Source organism: Muscardinus avellanarius, assembly GCF_963383645.1.
Source record: "Muscardinus avellanarius genome assembly, chromosome: 5".
Classification (NCBI taxonomy): Eukaryota; Metazoa; Chordata; class Mammalia; order Rodentia; family Gliridae; genus Muscardinus; species Muscardinus avellanarius.
In genome coordinates this window covers 79,874,331-79,898,848 of record NC_137790.1, presented here as the reverse complement: position 1 = coordinate 79,898,848, position 24,518 = coordinate 79,874,331, and the positions used below count along the sequence as shown (strand labels likewise).

General features: G+C 38.3%; 1 protein-coding gene across 2 annotated transcripts in view; it reads right to left on the bottom strand.

Moving 5' to 3' along the window:
- Nucleotides 1–24,518, bottom strand: part of ATP13A4 (ATPase 13A4) — a gene marked incomplete at both ends in the record, with an annotated part of 172,667 nt that overhangs the window by 37,148 nt on the left and 111,001 nt on the right. For both annotated transcript variants that reach the window (XM_080695812.1, XM_080695813.1), the window contains 5 exons: nt 13,061–13,172; nt 14,280–14,433; nt 14,656–14,742; nt 17,129–17,279; nt 20,848–20,909. In XM_080695812.1, coding sequence (XP_080551938.1) covers nt 13,061–13,172; nt 14,280–14,433; nt 14,656–14,742; nt 17,129–17,279; nt 20,848–20,909 — 566 coding nt within the window. The remainder of the gene's footprint in view (nt 1–13,060; nt 13,173–14,279; nt 14,434–14,655; nt 14,743–17,128; nt 17,280–20,847; nt 20,910–24,518) is intronic.

Sequence of the window (24,518 nt, the reverse complement as noted above, 5' to 3'; positions counted from 1 at the left end):
TATGTGTGTGTGTGTGTATATATATATATATATATATGTGTGTGTGTGTGTGTGTGTGTGTGTGTGTGTGTGTGTGTATGTATATGACCAAACAAAAACAACACATCATAGCTTTCTTGCAAGACTTAAAACAAAAAGACAAAGATCCCTATAGGAATGCCCCCACTCATTCGCTCAAACATTCTTTCCAGGGCACTGATTATGTATCAAGAACAATCCAGAAAATAAAGATAGGAGGAGACATAAGGTATGCAGAAGTCTTCACTCTGAATCAAGGGGAAGAAGATAGTTATAAAACAAAAACTTGGCCTTAAACTGGGCATGATGGCACATTCCTGTAATCCTAGCACTTGGGAGGCTGAGACAGGAGGATTACAGATTGTAGGAGAGCCCCACACCTTAGAGAAACACTAAGCAACCTAGCAAAACCCTGTTTCACAACAAAAAATAAAAAGAGCTTGGGGTGTAGCTCGGAGGTAGAACATCCCAATTTTCAATCCCCAGTACAAAACAAAAGCAAAACAAACAAACAAACAAACAAACAAACAAACAAACAAAAAACAACTTGGCCTTAATCTCTGTAGATAGCAAGGGTTTCTTGGTGTGCTTTGGTTTTCCTGGTGTTCATTATCTCACATTTGGCACAGAGAAGAGTTCTAATCCTCACACAAAACACTATGGCAAATGATTGAATCACAAGAAAAATAAAGTGCCAGATTCTTCAAAAATCAAAGCTCTAATTGATATCTTTTTAGACAAAGGAAGTGTGATTCAGGTCAACAAACGGGGCCCTTTTATTAAGGCCGAGCTCCTCCCTCCCTCTGTTTTTTCTCATTTGGTGGCATTGCTCTTCTTCATAGAGTGCCAACACTTCTGCAAGTCAGTGAGGGCTCCCAGGCTCCTATCCACCACAAGGACATTTTCAGGGACATTCTATAGGACCAAGTAAGGGGGAGTGTATTTGGTGTTAGCAATTCAAAGACACTTCTATGATTTATTTATGTAGACTCAAACACAAGAACATGAGCTTTGCTCAATTCTGGTCTAAACATAGATGCAAGTAGCACCCAATAAAGCCAACTTGCTGATTTTGCTCTGTGCATCTCAAGGATGAGTCTCACCACCCAGAGCTAATGGTGAAGGCAGGAAACTCCTAATACTGGAACATCAGGAAGTAAAAACATGGCATTCCCTAGTCTTTTGAACCTAGTATTTAAATGTCCATATGATCTGGTTCCAAACTATCTTCCCAGCTTTATCCATTACTAAGTTCTTCTCCCATTCTGGTCTTCAGCCAAGTTAGACCACTCACCATGGATGTGTTCTAGGCTTAACCATCTCCTGACATTTGCTCCAGATTGCTGTTAGACTTTCTTCTTCATTTCATGGAAAAGTTTATACTTTCCCGTGATCTGCCATTGGAATCTTTCCTGTATCTTGAGGCCTAACTCACCTGCTACTTTTCTCATAAAGGCTTTCCAGACAGAAATAATTGCTCCCTCCATATAGTACTTCTAACTTGATTTAGCCTATTTTTGTTTGTCCATATATTGTTATTATTGGCTTCTTCATCTATCTCTATATCCTGAAGGCAAGCCCACCTGATTCAATGCTGTGCTCAGCAAAGCCCACATGGGGCCCACACACATGAAATGCTTGGCAAATGTGCACCTAGTTGAGATGTTTTGATGCCTGTTGTGACCATGTTCAGCCCTGCAATATAGGAAAATTAATTTCCCTTTTCACATTCTCACTATGAACTCAGTCTGTTAGGCTCTCAGCATTTGCTGAACACCTAATAAATGCAAGGAACAGGAGTAAGGAAAAGAGGGAGAGAATATACAGAGACCACTTAGTAGCCCTAGACTCCAGATATTTTAAATAATCATGGGAAAAAAATTAGACATGACCACCTTGTTTATATGGAAAGCTGGAAAAAGTACCAGGACACATGTGCTAATCAGAGCCCCATGGAATCATAGAGGAGGGTGCATCATTTATGACTGAATCCTTCCTGAAGGAAATGAAATTCCAGTAGATCTGTGAAGGATTATTTAGTCAAGACATGATTGAGGAAGTCCTTCTTGTGGTTCTCTTACTCAAGCTTTAACTTTAGATATTTACAGAGACGATATAACATGAGCCAAACACAAGGTAACATATTAGGGCCAAAAAAATTGCCACGGGGTTAAACATCTGACATAGACCCTGGATCTATTTAGTATTAGTATTTCTAGTTCCTCTGACATATAGGGCCTTCACAGGGCCCAATGCACAGCAATGTTCAACAATAGTCAGAAAACTGAAGGCCTAATCTTAGGCCTACCATTTCTTGGCTGCATGACCATGAGTAAATTGCTCTTCTTATCTGGTAATCTAGATAATCTCTGGATCTCTGAGGTCTCAGATAAATCCAACATTCCATCATTCTTCTTTTCATAAATATTCAATCTGAGCCAAGAAATAAAAAAGAGTAATTCCTTGAGGAGTCTCAAACTCTGAGACTTGGAATAATAAGGTATCTTTTTCTGCTTCCTACACAGACCTTATCCCTCCTCCTGAACCATATAAAATTAAGAATGGGACTTCCGGGAAAATGGTGACTGAGACAAGCATCATTTATGAGTCCTGTTAAAAATCGATCTCTATTGCCACAAAATCAGCACGTTTCATAGCCATCAGCAGAGAAATAAAAAGTATAAATACAAGGGACAGAGAAAAAGAAGGCTAGAAGAACAACCAGAGACCAGAAAAGAAACCAACCCACATGGCAGCAGCAGAGTCACGCAGGCGCCATCTTGCCTCACAGCACCAGGCTCCAGAAAAGAGAAAGACTCAGAATGGAGCTCAAAACCAGAAATGAAATACAGCAGCCTCATGGCCGAGGGTGCAGCAGCAGCACCATATTGCCAGTGGTGGGGGTGAGTTCACCGCGCCCACAACAGCTCCAGATCAGCACACTAAACAACCCACCAGGCTCTAGAGAAGAAAGGTAAACAAGGAGCTGGAGTGAGCAGCTGTAGATCATTTGGGTGTAATTCAGCAGTTTTTTCAGTGCAAAGAACTTCTAAAACTCCCAGTGGCCAAGCTCATCACACCCTCCAGGGACTCAGAATGGAGCTCAAAACCAGAAAAGAAATATACCAGCCTCACGCCTTCCAAGAGTGTGGCAGGAGCGCCATATTGCCAGAGGTGGCTGCAAGTACACTGCACCCGCTACAGCTCCAGATCAGCGCACTCAATAACCATAAGTGAAATTGTAGCCCCTAAAGGAGAAATCCCAGTACTGCACCCCCAGGGACTTGCGCAGCTTTGATAATCTCCCTGGATCTGAGATTTTGCAGTCCAACCCAGTGAAGGAGTAGTGGTGGCAGAGATACCACACCCTAGTCTCAGTTCCCTGTGAGAAAACACCTGGCCTGGTATCCCCATGGTCTCACGCAGACTTTATTAACTCCCTGTGTCTGAGACTCTGCAATAAAACCTAGTAAAGGAATAGTGGTGACTGAGATTACAACAGACTTGAGATCCAGGGCACTCTAAGTGAAGTAGTAGTGACCCAGAGAAGGCACAAACTTCTGAAATCATGGGAAAGAGAAATAACAATGGAGCAATGAATGCCCACAATCCCAGAACATAAGAACCTGATAACACAGAAATCCAGAGATCTCCAGAATATCAAATCAGGAATATAAATGTAGAAATAATACAGGACGTTCTAAAAGAATTTAGAGAGAGTATTAAAAAAAAAGGATGTAATCACTGAAGTAAAGGCCTCAATTCAAAGTATAAACAATTGATTAGACCACATGGAGAATAGAATCTCGCTTCTAGAAGATGATCACTCCAATAACAAACGCATTGTTTATAATTTAGAAAAATAAATCCGACAGCAAGAATTTGACATAGAAGAAGTATGGGCCCATTTTAAGAGAGCTAACCTAAGAAAAATTCAAATAGAGGAGGGAAAAGAAGGTGAAACCAAAGGGATCAATAATCTCTTCAAGGAAGTAATAGCAGAAAATTTTCCAAACATAGAACAAGAGGTCGATACACAGGTCCAGGAAACTTATCAAACTCCCTTTAGAAAAAATCAGAAAAGAGGTTCCCCATGCCACATAATTGTCAAAATGACCAATTTTAAAGACAAGGAGAGAATTTTAAAGGCAACAAAAACAAAAGGCCAAGGGACATTCAGAAGCAAACCAATTAGAATCACTCCAGACTTCCCAAACCAAGTCATGAAAACCAGAAGGGCTTGGAGTAACATAACCAAACTCTGAAATAAAACAACTTTCAGCCAAAAATTTCCTACCCAGAAAAACTATCTATCAAATTAGATGGGGAAATAAGAAGCTTCCATGACAAACAGAAACTGCAGGAATTTATGTCTTCAAAACCAGCACTAGAGAAAATGCTCAAGGAGATTAACTACAAAGAAGAAATAGGTAATACACACCAGAACCAGAGAAACAAGATTTTCCATTCAGCAAACAGCTAAGCAAAGAATAATAAACTGTATCTCAAACAGAAATAAAATCTTAATATGTTAGGAATTAAAAATTATCTCACAATAATTACACTGAATGCAAATGGCCTCAACTCCCCAAGAAAAAAACATAAAGTGGCAAAATGGATTAAAAACCAGAATCCATCAATCTACTGCTTACAAGAAACACACCTTACAAGTAAAGATAGGAACAAACTCAAGATAAAGGGCCAGAGTAAGGTAATCCATGCTAACGGAACTTAAAGGCAAGCAGGAATAGCAACTATGATATCAGACAAGTTAGACTTCAAACCCAAACTTATTAGAAGAGACAAAGAAGGTCATATTTTACTGGCAAAAGGAATAATCCAGCAAGAGGAAATAACAATAATCAGCATCTATGCCCCAAACATAGGGGCAGCTACTTTCATAAATCAAACTCTTTGTGACATGAAGTCACACATAAATCCCAATACAATAATACTGGGAGACTTCAACACACCTCTCACAACATTAGACCGATATTCCAGACAAAAGGTCAGTAAAGATGCCTCAGAACTAAAGAACACTATTAATCAAATGGACCTATTGGACACATATAGAATATTTCACCAAACTACAGAGGACTTTACATTTTTCTCAGCTGCTCACTGAACCTTCTCCAAAATAGATCACATCATGGGACACAAAATGAGCACTAGCAAATTTCAAAATTGTTACATACTTCCCTGTGTCATTTCAGACCATAATGGAATGAAACTAGAAATCAACTATAAGAAGACCCAGAGAAACAACATAAACATGTGAAGACTGAATACCACACTTCTGAATGAAGAATGGGTCATAGAAGATGTAAGAGGTAAAATCAAGACATTTCTAGAAACAAATTAAAATATACAACATATCAAAACCTCTGGGACACATTGAAGGCAGTATGAAGAGAAAAATTTATAGCACTAAGTGCTCACATAAGAAAAATAGAAAATCTTTAAATAAATAATCTAACAACACACCTCAAAGCCCTTGAAAAGCAGGAACAATCTAACCCCAAAGCCAGTAGAAGACAGGATATTATTAAAATTAGATCAGAAATGAACGAAATAGAGAATAAAAAAAATACAGAAAATCAACAAAACCAAAAGCTGGTTTCTTGAAAAAATTAACAAGATAGATAAACCATTAGGCAACCTAACTAAAAAAAAGAGAGAATCAACCCAAATTATGAAGATAAGAGATGAAAAAGGAGACATTACTACTCATAGTGTAGAAATACAGAGGATTATCAGAAACTACTTTGAAAAACTATACTCCAACAAAATGGAACTGGAGGAAATTGACAACTTCCTAGATAAATACAACCTTCCTAAACTGAATCAAGAAGATATATAACACTTAAACCAACCAATAACAATCAAAGAGATTGAACCAGCAATAAAGAGCTTACCATTAAAGAAAAGCCCAGGACCAGATGGTTTTCCAAGTGAATGCTATAAAACCTTTATAGAAGACCTAACCCCGATACTTCTCAAACTATTTCATGAAATAAAAAAAAAGTGGGACTCTCCCAAATACATTCTATGAAGCCAACATCACACTAGTACCCAAACAGAATAAAGACAGTTCAAGGAAGGAAAACTACATGCCTATATCTCTGATGAACATGGATGCAAAACTATTAAACAAAATACTAGCAACACCACATAAAGAAAATTATACACCATGATCAGGTAGGCTTCATCCCAGTGATGCAAGGCTGGTTAAACATGAAAATCAATGCATGTTTTTCATCATACAAACAGAATCCAAGACAAAAATCACATGATCATTTCAATAGACACTGAAAAGGCATTTGATAAAATTCAACATCCATTTATGATAAAAATGCTGCAGAGAATTGGAATAGAAAGAAAATAGCTCAACATCATAAAGGTAATCTACAATAAGCCCACCACCAACATCATATTAAATGGGGAAAAACTTCAAGAATTCCCCCTAAAAACAGGAAGGAGACAAGGATATTCATTATTACTACTTCTCTTTAATACAGTACTAGAAACTCTAGCCAGAGCAAGAAGGCAAGAAAAGGAAATCAAAGGAGTACAAATAGGAAAAGAAGAACTCCAAACTTCACTATTTGCAGATGATATGATACTATATTTAGAAAAACCAAGAAACTCAACCAAAAGGCTTACAGAACTGATCATCAAATTCAGCAAAGTGTCTGGATACAAAATTAATCTTAAAAAATCAGAAGCTTTCTTGTACACCAACCATAAATTCACTGAAAAATAAATTCAGAAAACACTTACACTGAGGATCACCCACAAAAATAAAATAAAATACTTAGGAATAAACTTAACCAAGGAGGTAAAAGATCTCTACAAAGAAAATTAATAAACATTGAAAAAATAAATCAAAGAAGATCTTAGAAGATAGAAAGATCTTCCATGTTCATGGAGTGGCAGAATAAATATCATTAAAATGGCCATCCTTCCAAAAGTGAGCTACAGATTTAACGCAGTGCTCATTAAACTAACAAGATCATTCCTCACAGACATAGAAAAATCAGTCCTTAAATTTATTTGGAATAACAAAAAGCCCAGAATAGCCAAAGTAGTTCTCAGCAACAAAAACCATGCAGGAGAAATCACAATACCCGACTTTAAACTATCTACAAAGCCATTGTAATAAAAACAGCATGGTACTGGCACAAAAACAGATACATAGACCAATGGAGCAGAATAGAAGACCCAGAAATAAGTCCACACACTTTCAGCCAATTGATTTTTAACAAAGGGGCCAAAAACATACACTGGAAAAAAGATAGCCTGTTCAACAAATGGTGTTGGCAAAACTGGTTAACATATACAGTAAATTGGAAATTAATCCCACTTTCTCACCCACAAAAGTCAATTCAAGATGGATCAAAGACTTGGAAATCAAACCAGAGACCTTGAAGCTCCTTGAAGAGGGCATAGGTCCAACACTGCAACACATAGGAACACATAAACACTTTCTCAACAAGATCCCAAAGGCACAACCAATTAAAAGGAGAATCAATACGCGGGATTGCATGAAACTGAAGAGCTTCTGTTCAGCAAAGAAAACTGTTAAGAACCTCAATCTAGAGCCAACAGAGTAGGAGGAGATTTTTGCCACCTACACCTCCAATAGAGGACTAATATCTAGAATATACAGAGAACTCAAGAAACTCAACACTAAGAAAACAAAGCATCCAATAACAAAATGGGCGAGCAAACTAGACACTTCAAGAAAGAAGAAATTCAAATGGCCAATAAATGCATGAAGAAATGCTCAACATCATTGGCAATCAGAGAGATGCAAATTAAACTACCCTGAGATTTCACCTAACTCCAACTAGAATGGCAATTATTTTAAACACAAACAACAACAAATGCTGGCGAGGATGTGGATAAGTGGGAACTCTAAGACATTGGTGAGATTGCAAATTAGTTCAACCACTTTGGAAAACAGTATGGAGAATCCTCAGAAGAATGGGAACAAATCTACCGTTTGATCCAGCAATACCACCTCTGGGTATCTACCCAAAAGAAAGGAAACCAAACTACCAAACTAATGCATTTGTATCTATGTCCATAGCTGCTGCACAATTCACCATAGCCAAACTATGGAACCAGCCAAGATGTGCATCAACAGATGAATGGATTACAAAACTGTGGGACATGTACACAATGGAATTTTACTCAGCCATTAAAAAAAACTCAATTACATCATTTTCAGGAAAATGGATGGAACTGGAGGACATTATGCTTAGTGAGATAAGTCAGTCACAAAAAATAAGAAATCAGATGCTTTCGCTAATATGTGAGAGTTAGGGAGAAATGGGTCATAGGAGGAACTATAGATAAAAAAGGAAATCCTATAGAGGAGCAAACAAGACAACCTAAAGGAGGGGATGTGGAGGGAAGAAGAAAAATCTCTAAAACACACAATGTACTTAAACATATTGAAGTCAACCACTAAACCAAGCAAGGGAAAGAGGGACGAGGGAGGGAATGGGGTGGGAATTGGGTACGGGTTAAATCAGTGATGTGTACATGTATGTACACACAAGTTTTTTACCCCAGTATGATGTATGAATATAATGCACCAATAAAAAAATTTAAAAAAATAAATAAAATAAAATAAAGAATGATATAATTTTTTTCAATTCCTAGTATTTAATTTTTTTTAATTGGTGCACTGTATTCATACATCACAGTGGGATACAAACTTTTGTAGACATACATGCACACATCATCCAGTCAGCCCCCACCCGATCTCCACCCCATTCTCTCCCCATCCCTCCCTCCCATGCTTGGCTTAGTGGTTGACATCTAGTATTATAGCAATTTATCCTAAATTAAAAATGATAATCTCACATAACAGTTTCATTTGTCTGATACCAAGCTTTTGATGACTTAAAGATAATGTTTCAATATTTCTTTTTACTTTCTTTCTTACCAGAGAATATTTTTTCTATTTTTTAGATGAAACTATCATATATTTATATATTTATTTTTCAGAAAAAAAAATCTATCCTAATATGGAATATGGATTCTAGATACCCAAAACAATCTTGAAAAAGAACAAAGCTAGAAGATATATATTTTCTGATTTCAAACCATATAAAGCTACAATAATTGAAACAGTGTAGTACTATTCTAAAGGCAGATATATAAACCATTGGAGTTAAATAAAAGCCTAGAGCTAAATTCTTCCCTATATTGTCAAGTTATTTTTGATACGGTTTCCACGAACATTTGGTGGTGGAAATAATAATCTTTTAACTAAATATTGTTGAAAAATAATAATTACATGGAAAAGAATAAAATTGGACCCTTACCTAATCCCATATACAAATATTAACTCAAGATAGATAAAAGACCTAAATATAAATCTTAAGACTATAAACTTTTAGGAGAAAATCTGGGTCATAAAACCTCACAACATTGAAATTGGCAGTGATTTCTTGGATATGATTTCAATGGCACAGGCAACAGAAGAGTATACAAACTCCCTAAAAAATAAAAAAATTATTGTATATCCAAAGACAATGTAAACAGAATTAACATTTACTAATAGAATGGGATAAAATATTTCCAAATTCTATATCTGAAGGTATATTAATATTCCAACTAGAAATCCTAAAAATTAACAACAATAAAGGCAAACAATACAATTTAGAGATAGGTAAAAGACTAACATAAAAAATGAATCTCCACAGATAACCAATCTTAGTTGTCTGTTGGATGGAAAATCTTGTTTCTCTGGTTCTGGTGTGTGTTACCTATTTCTTCTTTGTAGTTAATCTCTTTGAGTATTTTCTCTAGCGCTGGTTTTGAAGACATAAATTCCTTCAGTTTCTGTTTGTTGTGGAAGCGTCTTATTTCCCCATCTAATTTGATGGAAAGTTTTGCTGGGTAGGAAATTTTTGTCTGGAAGTTGTTTTCTTTCAGAGTTTGGTTATGTTACTCCAAGCCCTTCTGGCTCTCATGACTTGGTTTGGGAAGTCTGGAGTGATTCTAATTGGTTTGCCTCTGAATGTCACTTGGCCTTTTGTTTTTGTTGCCTTTAAGATTCTCTGCTTGGCTTCCACATTGGTCATTTTGACAATTATGTGGCATGGGGATCCTCTTCTTCGATCCTGTCTAAAGGGAGTTCTATAAGTTTCCTGGACCTGTGTATCAACCTCTTGTTCTATGTTTGGAAAATTTTCTGCTATTACTTCCTTGAAGAGATTGTTGATCCCTTTGGTTTCACTTTCTTTTCCCTCCTCTATTCCAATTATTCTTAGGTTAGCTCTCTTAAAATGGGCCCATATTTCTTCAATATCAGATTCCTGCTGTCGGATATTTTTTTCTAGATTAGAAACTATGCGTTCATTTTTGGAATGATCATCTTCTAAGAGTGAAGATCATCTTCTGTTCTCCATGTGGTCTAATCGGTTGTTTGTGCTTTGAATTGAGGCCTTTACTTCATTAATTGCATCCTTTATCTCTTTTTGGCTCTCTCTGAGTTCTTTTCGAAGTACCTCTATTATTTCTACAGTTATTTTCCTGATTTGATCTTCTAGAAATCTCTGATTTTCTGTTTTATCAGGTTCTGATGTTGTGGGGTTGTGGGCATTCATTGCTCCAGTATTATTCCTCTTTCCCATGATTTCGGAAGTTTGTGCCTTTTCTGGTTTCTTCCCTTGGGTCACTATGACTTCACTTAAGGTGTTCTGGATCTCGAGTCAGTAGTATCTCAGACCCCACTACTCCTTTACTGGATTGTATCACAGAGTCTCCGACCCAGGGAGTCGATAGAGGCTGCTTTAGACTGTGGGGGGTGTCAGGTTGCACGTTCTCCTATGGTGTGATATCTCTGCCACTGCCACTCCCTCACTGGGTCAAGTTCCAGGGAGTACAGTACTGGGATTTCTCCTCTGTGGCCCGCAATTTGACTCACTGTTCTTGAGTACGCAGATGTAGCTGTACTGGACTCGGTGAATTCGCTGCTGCTGCCACTGGTGGCAATATGGCACCGCTGCTACGCCCTCAGCCGTGAGGCTGGCATATTTCTTCTTGGTTTTGATTTCCACTCTGAATCCCTGCAGCAATGGCTGAGCTGAGCCACTGATAGCTTTAGATGCTCCCTGCGCCGAGAAATCCCGCCTGGCTGTTCTGCAGCGGCTCACCTCGGCTTGCTGTAGCCGTCCGGTGAAGTCGCCGCTGCCACCGGCAGTAAAGTGCTGCTGACGCGTCCTCGGGTGTGAGGCCGATGTATCTCCTCTGTGGCTCTGAGCTCTGTTCTCAGTCCGTTTTCTCTCTGGAGCCTGGTGACTTTTTTTGTTTCTCTGGTGATGGTGTTTTCTGGCTATGAAAGGCGCTGATTTTGTGGTAATGGGGATTGGTTGTTAGCGGGGCTCTTAAGCCCCGCTTTTCTCGGTCGCTATCTGATGTAATGTTTAAAGAAAGAAATATGCAGAAAGATGGCCAATAACCCTCAAAGAGATTCTGATACCCATGCAGAAAGCATCCTGAATAAATATTCACATATTCATACACATACCATACACATGTCACATATGCATCAAAATAAATAAATATATAAATAAATAAATACTAAATTGTTTTGTCTTAATCATGAACTAGCATATATATGTGTGTGTATACACAAATATATTCATATATGTATATATACATATCCAATATATATATATATATATATATATTTGTATGCTTATATATGTGTGTATGCATATATATATATATATATATATATATATATATATATGTGCACATGCTGGTGTTTGGCTTTTAAGATGGGAAAGGCAAATTGACAATTTAAGATCAGATTCCATTAGTAAAATTGTGCTTTGTCCTTACTAGGTTCTAAAAGTTGGAATTTGGAATTTTGGTACGTTCCCAAGTTTTACCAAGTGATATTAACCTCTCACAGAGTCACCTGTTTCACAGCAAAACTGTTCAGGGTGTTTGAGACTACACTATATAACACACCTATATCAGTCTTCATTGTATCTGTGAGTGCCTCAATGACTATATGCACGTATAGAGTCATTATGCATTTTGTCTTAGTGGAATCAGCTGAGCATTTTATTGAACCATTACTTTTGTGGCAAATTATTTTTGCTTTTATTTTAACTATATAGAAGAACATTATACTTGCTTTTATTTTAACTATATAGAAGGACATTATACTTACTTTTTACAAAGAATATGTACATATAATATTACATATAATTTTTATGTTAGTATATTAAAGGAGGAGTTTAAAATATAGTTACTAGATAGCATTAAGTATCATGAAGTTGCAAGCAAATAGTTAGACCTTCCAAATTTAAAATCCTAAATAACAAACTGAGTTTTGATCATCTCCACAGAAATGTGAATAGTAGTGGCTGACATAGAAGAATGGAAATGGCATTTAAATTAAAGTAAATATGATAGTCAACAAACAGTGGAAATGAAAATCCACAATAAATAAAGTCAAAATCATAAATACTGCAATCCATTTTAGCTGGTGATCATCCCTATTTAAATGCATGCATATTGTAACTTTCTCTACTATGAGCCCTTGGACATGTTTCTTGTTTGTTTTTCTACAAAAATTAACTAGATTATGTAAATTCAAGTTATATTTGTTTGTTTCAATAAGCTGTGTGTTTCTTATTAGGATTTTTTCAAGTAAATGTTATCTTTCATGATTTGCAACCAATCTACCAATCAAAATTTTAAAAACAGTGGGGCATGACCACAGTTTAAAACTCTGAAATATTGCTTATATTCATATGCCTGTTTTTACAATGCTATAAGATTGCATTATATTTTACATTTTATACAGTTTTTCTAATAAGTTTTCCTAGTGTACTTATCTGCTTTGTGATTTTGGCAGGGCAGAAATGTTCATCAATGTTCACAGTGCATGCACAAAAACTGAATAAGCTGTCTGCTGTGTCTACCACCCAAAACCCTTGAGTCTCACCCCTGTCTGGCACATCTTCCCCACAAACCATTCCACTTTATCAAAATTCTCTCCTTTTACCTTGTCAAGGCCGTTGTGTGATGGTCAGTTTCCAGTTTCTTGTAGGCCAGTGCTATGACCCGGAAACCCCGTGTCGTGTAAATCTGAAGTTCACTAACAAAACTAGTGGGTACTGTTCAGAAAATAACACAGGATTAGTATGCAATATTTACTTGGCCAGTGCTGGCAGAGGAATTCTTTGCAAACATCCAGCTCTCACCTAAGAAAACACAATTCTAAAAAGTTACACAAAAAAAAGACAGAATCGTATAAATTGCTAGGTTGCTAAGGTTGACTTCATAGGATCCAGTGAAGCTTAAACAAGAAGGAAGCATTAGAAAAAAGGCAAAAGGAGAAGAATGTGTAGAAACCTTTCTTCTTCAGTTTAATCAACAAATATTTATTGAAGGTCTGCTGTGTGCTAAGCATGGGCTATGCAGATTAAAATGCAAGCTCGGCTCTAAGGATTTCTATTTATTTTGACAAATAAAGCCATTGTACTAACAGTACAATCAAAAGAGATCACTGCTGTGGTCCCAGCAATTGCAGCACCTTACAGACACCCTTAGCAGTGTATACACTGGGCTGGGAGGAAGTGGATGGGTGAAAGAAGGAAAATGCTTTGGGTTGAGGGAGCACCCTGTGCTCGGGCAAAGAGACACAAGACAGCAAGCCTTGAGCAGCTGGCTCAGCTCAGAGGAAACTTAGGATGTAAGCAGAGGAGTGGTAAGATATGTCTAGAAAGTTCTACAGGGATCAGATCATAAAAGCTTGATCTTAAAGGAGTTGATAAATACAGTGGAATCACTGAGAAGCGTGCAAATGAATAAAAATAAGTTGCAGCATAGTTGTGATGGAATACCCATCTGATCACAGTATGGAGGGTGAATCAGGGTGGGGTTGAAGAGGGCAGGATGTGGGGATTCACCAACTATTGAAGTGATAATGGGTGAGGCTGCTCCGAGCAGATGCAGTGACAGGACAACTGAGAAAGGGAAGAGAGAAAGAGACAGAGCAATCAGGGATGAGTCCTAAATGGAGTGGCAGTGGTAGCATTACTGAAAATGGAAAATTGGGAAATAGATGAAGTGGGAAAGATAAGCTCAGTTTTGTTATTGATTTTGGACTGCCAATGAGTCAGCCAATTGGTGCTGGCCCACTGGCAACTGGATTCCAGCTAAGCACAGCGGTGACCTATTCGGCCAGATTTGCCTTTTGTAACCCAGGTCTGTTCACTTACCTGTCTCAGGTTGACAGAAGCCGGCCACCCGCTCTGGAGCACCCTTCATGAAAGCCAGTCGATCACCACCCATCTCCTGGACAATGACGGTCATCCTCTGCAGTGCTGATGAGAACGGAAACTGATGCAGGATTGCAATTCCTTCCACTGGGACCTAGTGGAGGAATAGATAGGGACCATCCACATAGCTCCTACCTATTAGGAATTAACTACTCCTCCCTCAATCCTAGTTTTAGAATATGAGGGGGAAATGTCTCACCACTTTTCACACCTGAAATTAGCAGAAGTCGGGTATGTGTGTTTTCAAAACCTGTGGGCCAGGAGGGAGTTTCCCTAGGAGTCTGGGTGTTGTGGGGTGAATGGCATTCAGGCTTACCTGGCTGGCTGTTTTGCAGGGCTTGACCACCATGGCGTGTGCTGGCACTCCCTTGATGTGGAAATCATCTGCAGAAATAGCCATTTCCTATTTCACAAGTGAGATATTTTATTGTAGAGATTTGTTTGTGGTTCAACCACTGATGTGAGACACAAACCCTCCCTCTGAGAAAATCCTTGAGCCACCTCAAGGGATTCTCTTTCTCCTCCCTCTGAGAGGTGGAGGTAAACCACACTGGTTCTACCACAGAAAAATAATAATACATTGGAAATGCTAGGGAATTTAAAGGGCAGACATTCTGAATTATGCACGAAATTTATCTCGCTTTCTCTTTTGGAGTGTGCTCCAGAAAGGCTCGGCCTCTATTTCTGAAGAGCTTAACTTGAAAATGATGAGTGTGTTTGTAAAGAGGCTCCTTGCTGTCTTGCTTTGTAGTTCAAGGCTGATCCATCTATTTCCTATCTGACTAATTTGAACTGATGGTCCTCAGGGCTGGGCAGAACAGGGCAGAAACTGTGATGTACAGGGTTAATGTTTGGTAATTGCTATAATAATGACTCAAATTATAGTCAAAAAGTACCTTTTACCTAAAGATATCAAAGTGCTTTGTAATCATCTCATTGAGTGGCTAAAAAAAAATCTCAGAGAGGAAATTGTAATTCCTATAAAGATATGGAAACAGTAATACAGAAATGATAAAGGGCTGGAAAAGTTACACCAGGCAGCTTTAGAATCCTGCTGTTAGAAATGGAAGGGAGCACCCGGGCATGGTAGTGCATGCATGTAATCCCAGCATTCAGGTGGCTGAGACAGGAGGATGCCGGTTCACATACAGCCTTAGCTACTTAATAAGGCCCTTTGCTACTCAGTAAGACCCTGTTTCAAAATAAAGAATAAAAAGCAGGCAGGGGGTGTAGCTCAGAGGTAGAATGCCCCTGGGTTCCACCCCCAGTATCACACACACACACACACACAAAAAAAAAAGGAACCTAAAGATTGTCTTTTTTTTTATATAGTCCTCAGATGTCACAAAGACTGGCATCTGTCTGCAACAGAGGAAGGGGTGGGCTAGAGCTAAGTGTTTGGAGATGTGCATTCCTTAATTCTCATCTTCACCCCCACATTCTGGCTCAGCCAGGGCAACTCCAACTATTTGGGTGATTGGTTGGTTGGTTGATTGGTTGGTTGGTTGGTTGGTTGGTACTAGATTGAAGTTGGAGGAATTCTGCCTCAGAGCTACAGCCCAAGCCCTATTTTCTTTGTTGTATTGTTTTGAAACAGGAACTTGCTAAGGTGTTGAGGATCTCACTAAGTTGCTGATGCTGGTCTTAAACCTCTGATGTGATCCTCCTGTCTCAGTCTTTCAAGTATTGTAATTATAGGCATGTGCCACCAGGCCTGTCTCAACTATTTGGTTTTTAAAGAGTGTTTCTGAATAATGTTGTCCTTTAAGAAAAGATTTCAAGTTGGGCATGGTGACACAGTACTTGGGAGGCTGACAGGAGGCTTACAGGTTTAAGACCAACCTCAGCAACTTAGAAAGACTCTTAGCAACCTTGTGAGATCTTGTTTCAAAATGAAAAAAAAAATTTAAAAGGACTGAGAGTATAGCTCTGAAATGGAATGCCCTTGGGTTCAACCCCCAGGAGGAAGGGAGAAAGGTAAGGAGGGAGAAGGGAGGAAGAAACGAAGGGAGGGAAAGAAAGTTTTCAGCTTTTTTATTCATGTGTTTTGTGAACACCGTTGATCTAATTCAAACCCCTCATTTTATGCTCACGGGAGTCATGTCCCCAGCGTGAGAGAGATCTTCATGGGATTGATCAGTTAGAGCAGAGCTGAAACCGGAACCCAAAGATCCAGATTCCTGAACTATAGCACTTACTCTTAAATCTAATTCAAAATCTCAATGGAAGCTCTGTGATGGTTTTCCTCTTGTTACAGCAAGTTACCCCAAATACTTAGGATAACCATGTTTTCTAATCTCTATGTTCTAGAAAAAAAAATTGTCATTTATTGTTTATTCTTCATTAACAAATATTGCATTTGTGGGATGCAGTAAGATGCTTGATCTATGTACATTATAGAAAGATTCAATCAAGTTCATGAACATATCTAGCACCTCACCAAATTAATCCTAGAAAACACAGACACCAGCCATTGCTCATAGGACAGTACAAAGAATTAGGACCTAATTATACAAGAGTTCTAATTACACTAGTACTATTAAACTTATCAAGTGTCGGGCACTGTGCCAAGGATTTTATAATGGATCATCTCATTTAATCCTCATGATAATTCTACAATAAAGAGACTATTATTAGCTGTCATGTACAAAGAAGGAAATCAACTTTAGACTAGTTTGCCCTTCGCTCCACATTGGAAACCTCACAATGTATTAATATTAGTGGCTGTGGTTTGCCCATATTGCACTGCTATTAAAAGAGCTTATATTCTCTGAAGGGCAGAGGCCTACCCAGGTGGTAGCTTCAAACATCTTGAGGTCCAGAGGATCTCCCTGTATGGTCCCATTGAGAAGAATCAGAGAGTGGCAGCTGGCCATGGCTGCACACAGTGGGCCCCAGGGCAAAGCCTTGCCAGAGTCAAAGCTGTGGATTTCCTGGAAGCTAAAGGAGAAAAGAAATGGCTTTAGTCCTATCACCTTAAGTACCAAATAGTTTCTTGAATGTTAACATCTTTTAGAAAAATAATTTAATATGCATTATTGCATTACATACTCTCTCTCCAATTCCCCAAATTATCAATGCTTCTTCATTCAGCCATCCTCCTTAGGTAAGTTCCCTGAACATGAGAAAGCCCCCAAGGTTCTTTAAAGCTCTTTTCTCCTTTGCTTCTCCATCCCTTCTCAGAATGATCTAATTTCAAAGGTATGATAAGAAATAGAAGCATCACTCTTATTTCTAAGTACCTCCATTCTCAACCACCTCCTGGACCTTCTTTTCCAGCCTGGAGGACAGAAAAGACTAGCACATACTCAAGTTGTGTATGGTGCAACTCCTCCAGTCAATACTTAAGGGCTGGGTTTCCATATATCTCTCCCAACATGTATAATGTTTGACCCACAGTAGACAGTAAAGGAATAAGTTCCTAGAATCCACAAGGCCATGATGGTGAAGAAATGAGCCCAAAATATTTTTCAAAGAGACCTTGTGTTTCTCTCTCTTAAAACCTGGCATCCAGCGGGGAGTGGTCGCACATACTTGTAATCCCTGCACTTGGGAGGCGGAGACAGGAGGATCGCACAGGTTCGAAGCCCCTCGCTGGCTTAAGAGACCCTGTTCCATATATATATATATATATATATATATATATATATATATATATATATATATATATATTAGGTCTGGGAGTGTAGCCCCAGAGGTAGAAGGGTTCCATCCCCAGTACCACCAAAAAAAAAAACTGGCATCCAGTGTCCATATTGCTGCCATTGTCCCCATTATTTCCTATGGAAAGTGACCTCAGATAAAATCTATGGAAGTACAATTCAAATATCACATGCAGGGTTCTTTCACCAACTCACAGTGGAAGTCCAGCCTCAGGCCTTCTAGAGGAATGTCCTATACAACCTTGTTGATGGGACCCTTCTTGATGTATGACACAGTAGTTGGTTTGCAAAGCAGCCTGTTGCATTTGGAAGACATCTGAAGAGCAGAAATTTCTTCCTACCTAGAGACAGAATCTGCTTCTTGGAGCCCGGAAGAATCTACTCACTTTCTCTCTTACTAGTCTCAAATTCTTTCAAATTTGTGTATCAGCTCTTCCATAATCCCCAACCCCTAGCCTCCCATCTTCTGGGTAACAAAGGAACCTCTAGCTCTTCCTCTAATGCCAGTTTTATTGACATCTCACCTTCCTAGATACTTTTAAAAAAAGTTTTTATTTGTCATGGTTCATCTTAAAACGTGGCCTCTGGATCGCACTATTATTTTTAACAATATGAACACTGCATTTCTTGAAATTAGATCACTCTAGCCTTTTGTTTTTTAAATCATTTCTATCACAAATGTTAACTCACAATCCCACTATATTTCTTCCTGGATTTTGCATTCAAGCTTCCTTTTTTCTAAGAGTTCATAAACTTTTGGCTTATTATTGACCCTGTAGTCCTACCCACTATTATATGTCAAAAGAACAAGTTATCTCAGTGTTTACAACATGTCCCATGGCATTTCAGTAAATATCTAAAAGCAAGAAATCACCAGCAATATTGTTGACACAGAAGCTTAAACTAACACTGAAAATAAAAGTGCAGATCAAGAAAAGAAAATCCTATTTTTATGATGACAAATAATTCTGAGGATATAATTCTAAGTGCCAGAGGATTAGGCCAGACTCTGGTTAGCACAACAAATATGTAGAGCTCTCTATCATTCCTGCCCAGATATTTTTATTTGAGTATATATAATTTATCCCTTTTTGAAAAAGATTTATCAGGCCGGGCGTGGTGGCGCACGCTTGTAATCCCCGCGCTTGGGAGGCGGAGACAGAAGGATCGCGCAGGTTCGAAGCCAGCCGCGCTGGCGTAAGAGACCCTGTTTCAGAAATATAAAATAGGTCTGGGAGTGTAGCCCGGAGGTAGAAGGGCTTCCAGGAACCCCAGTACCACCAAAAAAAAAAAAGATTTATCAGATAAATTTGTCCTTTACAAGAATATATTTAATAACCTATAAGTCAGCTGCTGACTTCTTACCTAGAACCAAATCTTATTTTTCTCATTTCATTTAATTAAATTTGTAAAATTTTTATCTTAAATATCTGTTTTGTTACTTGCAACCATCTTTGACCTTTTTGTAGGAAGGAGAAGAAGAAGAATGAGAGGAAGGGAGGAAAGGACAGGCAGGCTTAATGGATTAATTAATAACTTAAACTTCATATCAATTGTTTTTACTTAAATATCATAAGTCATTTTTAGAAGTAGAAAGTTTTTAAAATATGAGGAATAATATGATGCCAATTCAATAAGTAAGACATTCAAAAGATAGATCATATTTAGTTCCTTCTAATGAGCATTTACTGTGCACCTCTATGTGTCTGGTTTAGTGCAATGACATTGAAGACATGAGTATAAATAAGAAATAGAGTTCTCTCAATATTTTCACATATATGAATAAATGCATATATTTTTGTAAAAATGAATAAGGAGACCCAGTACACATTGCAATCCATCTTCTAAGAAACATGAAAAAAAGCTTTGAAGGTTAAACATATGTGAGAGGCTTCTGTGGGCTAACATGGTTAGAAGCACCAGAATTAATTTCGACCTAGAAAAAATACTTATTTACAAATGGCATTTTAATATAAATATGTACTAACCATGTATAATTAAAAGTTCATTATGAATAAATTGTTATATTGTCTGCCTATGCAAAAGAGCCACAGTATACCTTTTATGTATAAAATACTATATGATATAGGTTGTAAATGTTAGAAAGAAAAGGCTTTCACTTTCAAACAAAACAAAAACATTAAATCTCAGGTTCTAACAACATTGGAGTGCTGGTGGGGGAAAATAGCTGGTAGAGAAGCAAACTCACAGGTGGCCACGAGAGGGCCACGGTGGGGGGGTTGTGAACTTTGCAATACCAAACAGAAAACTACCCAAAGAAGTATTTCTTGAAGAAAAATAAAAAGAAGACATTTCTGGAAGCTAGAAGGTAGGGTTCTGAAAATCAGAATACCAAGGAAAATGAGTACAGTTTCTATGGCCCACAGATGTTCCTCTTCCTAAAATTCAGGTACAAAAGCCAGTGTAATGTTCTCCTTCTTGCTAACACATCAAAAGGCTGCAGTTTGTACAAGGAGCATTACCTCCTTGAAGGACAGAGGACTGGTACTATCCACATTACTTATACTGAGCCAACCAATGTCAGGCTTATGATAAATATGTTGAAAGCAAGGATATTATATCTTAGCCAGGATGTGCATGTGGTGTCAAAACTTCCCCTTCACCTCCTGAGTTTGTGAGTAGCATGGTGCTGGAGATAGAGTAGGGGGAAATGTGCATGATTTAAGGAGCTCTGAAAGAAGTCCAGGGGAGAAAGAAAACAAGTAGACTTTGGCAAACAGTGTTTACCAAAGCCAAAACCCAAATGTCTCTATCGGGAGTTTTGAGAGTAAATGTGTAATTCTACAAAAAAGAAAAACTGCAAAGTGTTCGTTAAAGGCACTCACCCATTCCTATCACAAGGCACGACTCCCCAGAGATCCAAGCCGTCCCTTGTTAAGGTGCCTGTCTAAACAGAAACAAATACTCAGATTACCCTGAAGATCTGATGACCCAGAGTAAAGACAAATAAGAGATGTTTTAATAGAGACATGCATGTCACAAACGTATTATCAAGACTTTTTAAGGAGGGTCACAATAAGCCAAATATCTGGAGTCCTGGGCAAAAACTTTGATGAACTTAAACCAGTTGTATGACAAGCCCACACTTAATCTCTGAACTTGTGTCCTCCATGGTAAGAAGAAAACAGTATCTCCCTTCCATACCTCAGACTACTATTTGACGACTAAAGGTAGAACAAACGGATGGGAACATTCTTGGTAAGCCTGTAAGAGCTATAAAATGGGTGAATCCCAGTTTTATAGTAGAGGTTAAAAAGTATGTCTCCATTCCTAAGAAAGGTGGGAATAGATCCACCATATGATCCAGCTCAACCACTCCTGGGTATCTTTCCAAAGGGGTTGAAATCAGAGAACTACAGCAACATATGCATACCTATGTTCATAGCAGCACAATTCATAATAGCCAAAATATGAAACCAACCCAGATTTCCATCAACAGATGATTGGATAGCAAAACTTTGGGAAATACACACAATGGAATTCTATTCAGCCATAAAGAAGAACAAAATCATACCATTTGCAAGAAGATGGAAAGTCCTAGAGAGCATTATATTAAGTGAGATCAGCCAAGCACAGAAGGAGAAGGTACATATGTTTCCTCTAATATGCCCAAACTAGGAAACACAGAGGATACCAGTGGGACTCCAGATAATGGAGGGGAAATATCAGCAAAGTTTGAATGGAAAGATAGGAGAGGAGGAAGGCTGATCTTGATTAATGAGGGTCTACATCTGAATATGTGTAAAATTATGAATATGACATGGTTAACCTGGACAACCATTGGTGGGAGGGGGAAAGGGAAAATGGGGATTTGGGAGAGGGCACCAAATATAGTTTAAGTATATACCATTTATGTTCAATAAAAATTTGTTTAAAAAAAAAAAGTATGTCTCCAGAAACAAGTAATGGAGTAGGATTTTTACCTGCAGAGCACTGTTTGTAAAAATACTGTAAGGAAAAGGTTGGCTATTTGACACCGGTTTGATAAAAAGGCGTCTATTGCCATCTTTCTCAGTGCAGTATAATGGCTAAGAGTTCAGACTAAGTTCAAGTTCCACTTATGTGATGGGGATAATTACTCAGTCCTTTAAACATCAGAGACCTTATCTAGAATAATCAAGTAGAGTTGTGAAGGTTAAATGAGATGATATGAAGTACCTAATATAACACTTAGCATACAATGAGAGCTAATAATAAAGATAATGACTCATAGGTATCAGCTGTTTTTATTCAATGTCATGTCACAATGATCTCTTCCACTCTTGTTTCGTTTTTCAAGCCCACAGATAGGATCTCATAAACAGGATGTCTTTCCTTATAATGCTAATTTGATCACAAAATAATATCAAATGGTGGCAGAAGCCATTCCAACTTTGGTGTATTTTCTAATTCTCCAGTAATTCTAAAGTACAGCTCTGACCCCATTCTCTGCTACCAAAATCTTCAATGTACTGTTTAATGGGTATAGAGTTTCTGTTTAAAAAGATGTAGGGATTTCTCCAGATAGATGATGGTGATAGTTTCAGAACAGTGAGGATGTACTTAATGTCGGTGGAATATACAATTAAGATGAGCAAGAATGTTAAATTTACATTATGTGTATTTTACCTCAAAAAAAAAGAAAAGAAAAGAAATAGCTAGGCATGACTACAACAAATGGTTGTAATCCTAGTACTTGGGAGGCTGAAACAGGAGGATCGCAAGCTCCTAGGAAACTTAGTAACTTAGTGAGATCCTCTACAATTTAGTGAAACTCTTTCAAAATAAAACCTAAAGCTGGGCGTGGTGGTGGACACTTGTAATCCCAGCATTCGGGAAGCTGAGACCGGAGAATCCCGGTTAGCGGAGAGCCTCAGGTTCTTAGTGAGGCCCTTTGCAACTCAGTGAGACCCTGTTTCAAAATAAGAAATAAAAAATAAATTGGTCAGGGTGTGTAGCTCGGAGGTCAAATGCCTCTGGGTTCCAGCCCTGCCTGAAAAAAAAAAAAAACTAAAAAGGGTTTGGGTATAGTTCAGAGGTAGAGCACCCCTGGGTTCAATCCCAAGTGCCACAAAAAAGAAAAGAAGAAAAAAAGGAAGGAAGGAAGGAAAGAAGGAAGGAAGGAAGGAAGGAAGGAAGAAAGGAAGGAAGGAAGGAAGGAAGGAAGGAAGGCATTGATATCAAAGATGACCTTCACTGGCTCCACACTGCTTAAATAATATGTAAAACTGGAGCTGGGCATGGTAGTGCACACTTGTAATCCCAGTATTTAGGAGGCTGAGACAGGAGGATCCAGGTCCACGGCCAGCCTCAGTTACTTAGTGAGGCTCTGTGCAACTTAGTAGGATCCTGTTTCAAGTAAAGAATGAAAACTCGGGCTAAGGGTATAGCTCAGAGGTAGAATGCCCCTAGATTTAATCCCCAGCACCACACAAAAATAATATTAATATGTAAAAATGTCTTCACTAGACATTCAAGGTCCACAGGCTCACCCTCCTCCAACAGTAGTGTCCTGTCCCAGCCAAAACCACACACTCTCCTGTTGTCCCGCTGCCACACCTTGGCCTGTGCTCACTTACCTATGATACCCTTCAATTCTAGCTTTTCCTCTTACAACCCACATTCCCTCCAGCTTATACATGTATAGACTAAACAAATAAACTAAACACTCAAGAAAGGTAAAGTAAGAGGTTTCTTAGGAATAAAATAGGTCATAGGAGGAACTCTAGACAAAGAAGGACAAACTATGGATGAGAAAATAAGGCGACCTGACTGAGGGGGATGGGAGGGGGGAGAGGGAAATTCCCTCATGTACATGATGGACATTCACAAACACATCAAAGTCAATCACTAAGCCACACATGAGAAGGAGCGCAGGGGAGGGAATGGGGTGGGGATGGGGAAGGGCTAAACAAGTGATGTGTGCATGTATGCCTCCACCATCTTGTACTCCATTAAGATGTATGGCTACAATACACCAATTTATAAAACTAAAAAATAAATAAAAGGAATAACTGGCAAATAACCAAGGATCATTATAGGCAATAAACTACAGATGGAATATATAGTAAGTGTTTGCTATGGGGCATTATTGTGATCAAGTCTTATAGTAACATACAATTTAATAAGCTCTTTCTTTTTAATTCATTCATTAATTGAATAATTATTTGTTGAGCATTGACTACATGTCAGGCAATATTCTTAGCATTAGTAATACAGTAGTGGCCCTAGTAAAGAAATTAAATTTTGCTTTTGGTAGGAGGATTTGGTTTTGTTTTTAATGAGGGTTTTGACTATAAGTGACGATATGTTATTTAAACTCACTGTTTTTCACAAAATATTGAAGACAGAAGAACCCAGAAGATTCACCTATTTAGTGCCTATTCCCATGTTCCCTTCTCTAAAGCACAGAATCTGAAACTTCAAGAAATGGATCTTTTCCAGGTCATACACCCAACCAGAGATCAAAATGATGTCAGGTACCCGCATCCTATGTTTTCTGCCTCCCAGAGGATAA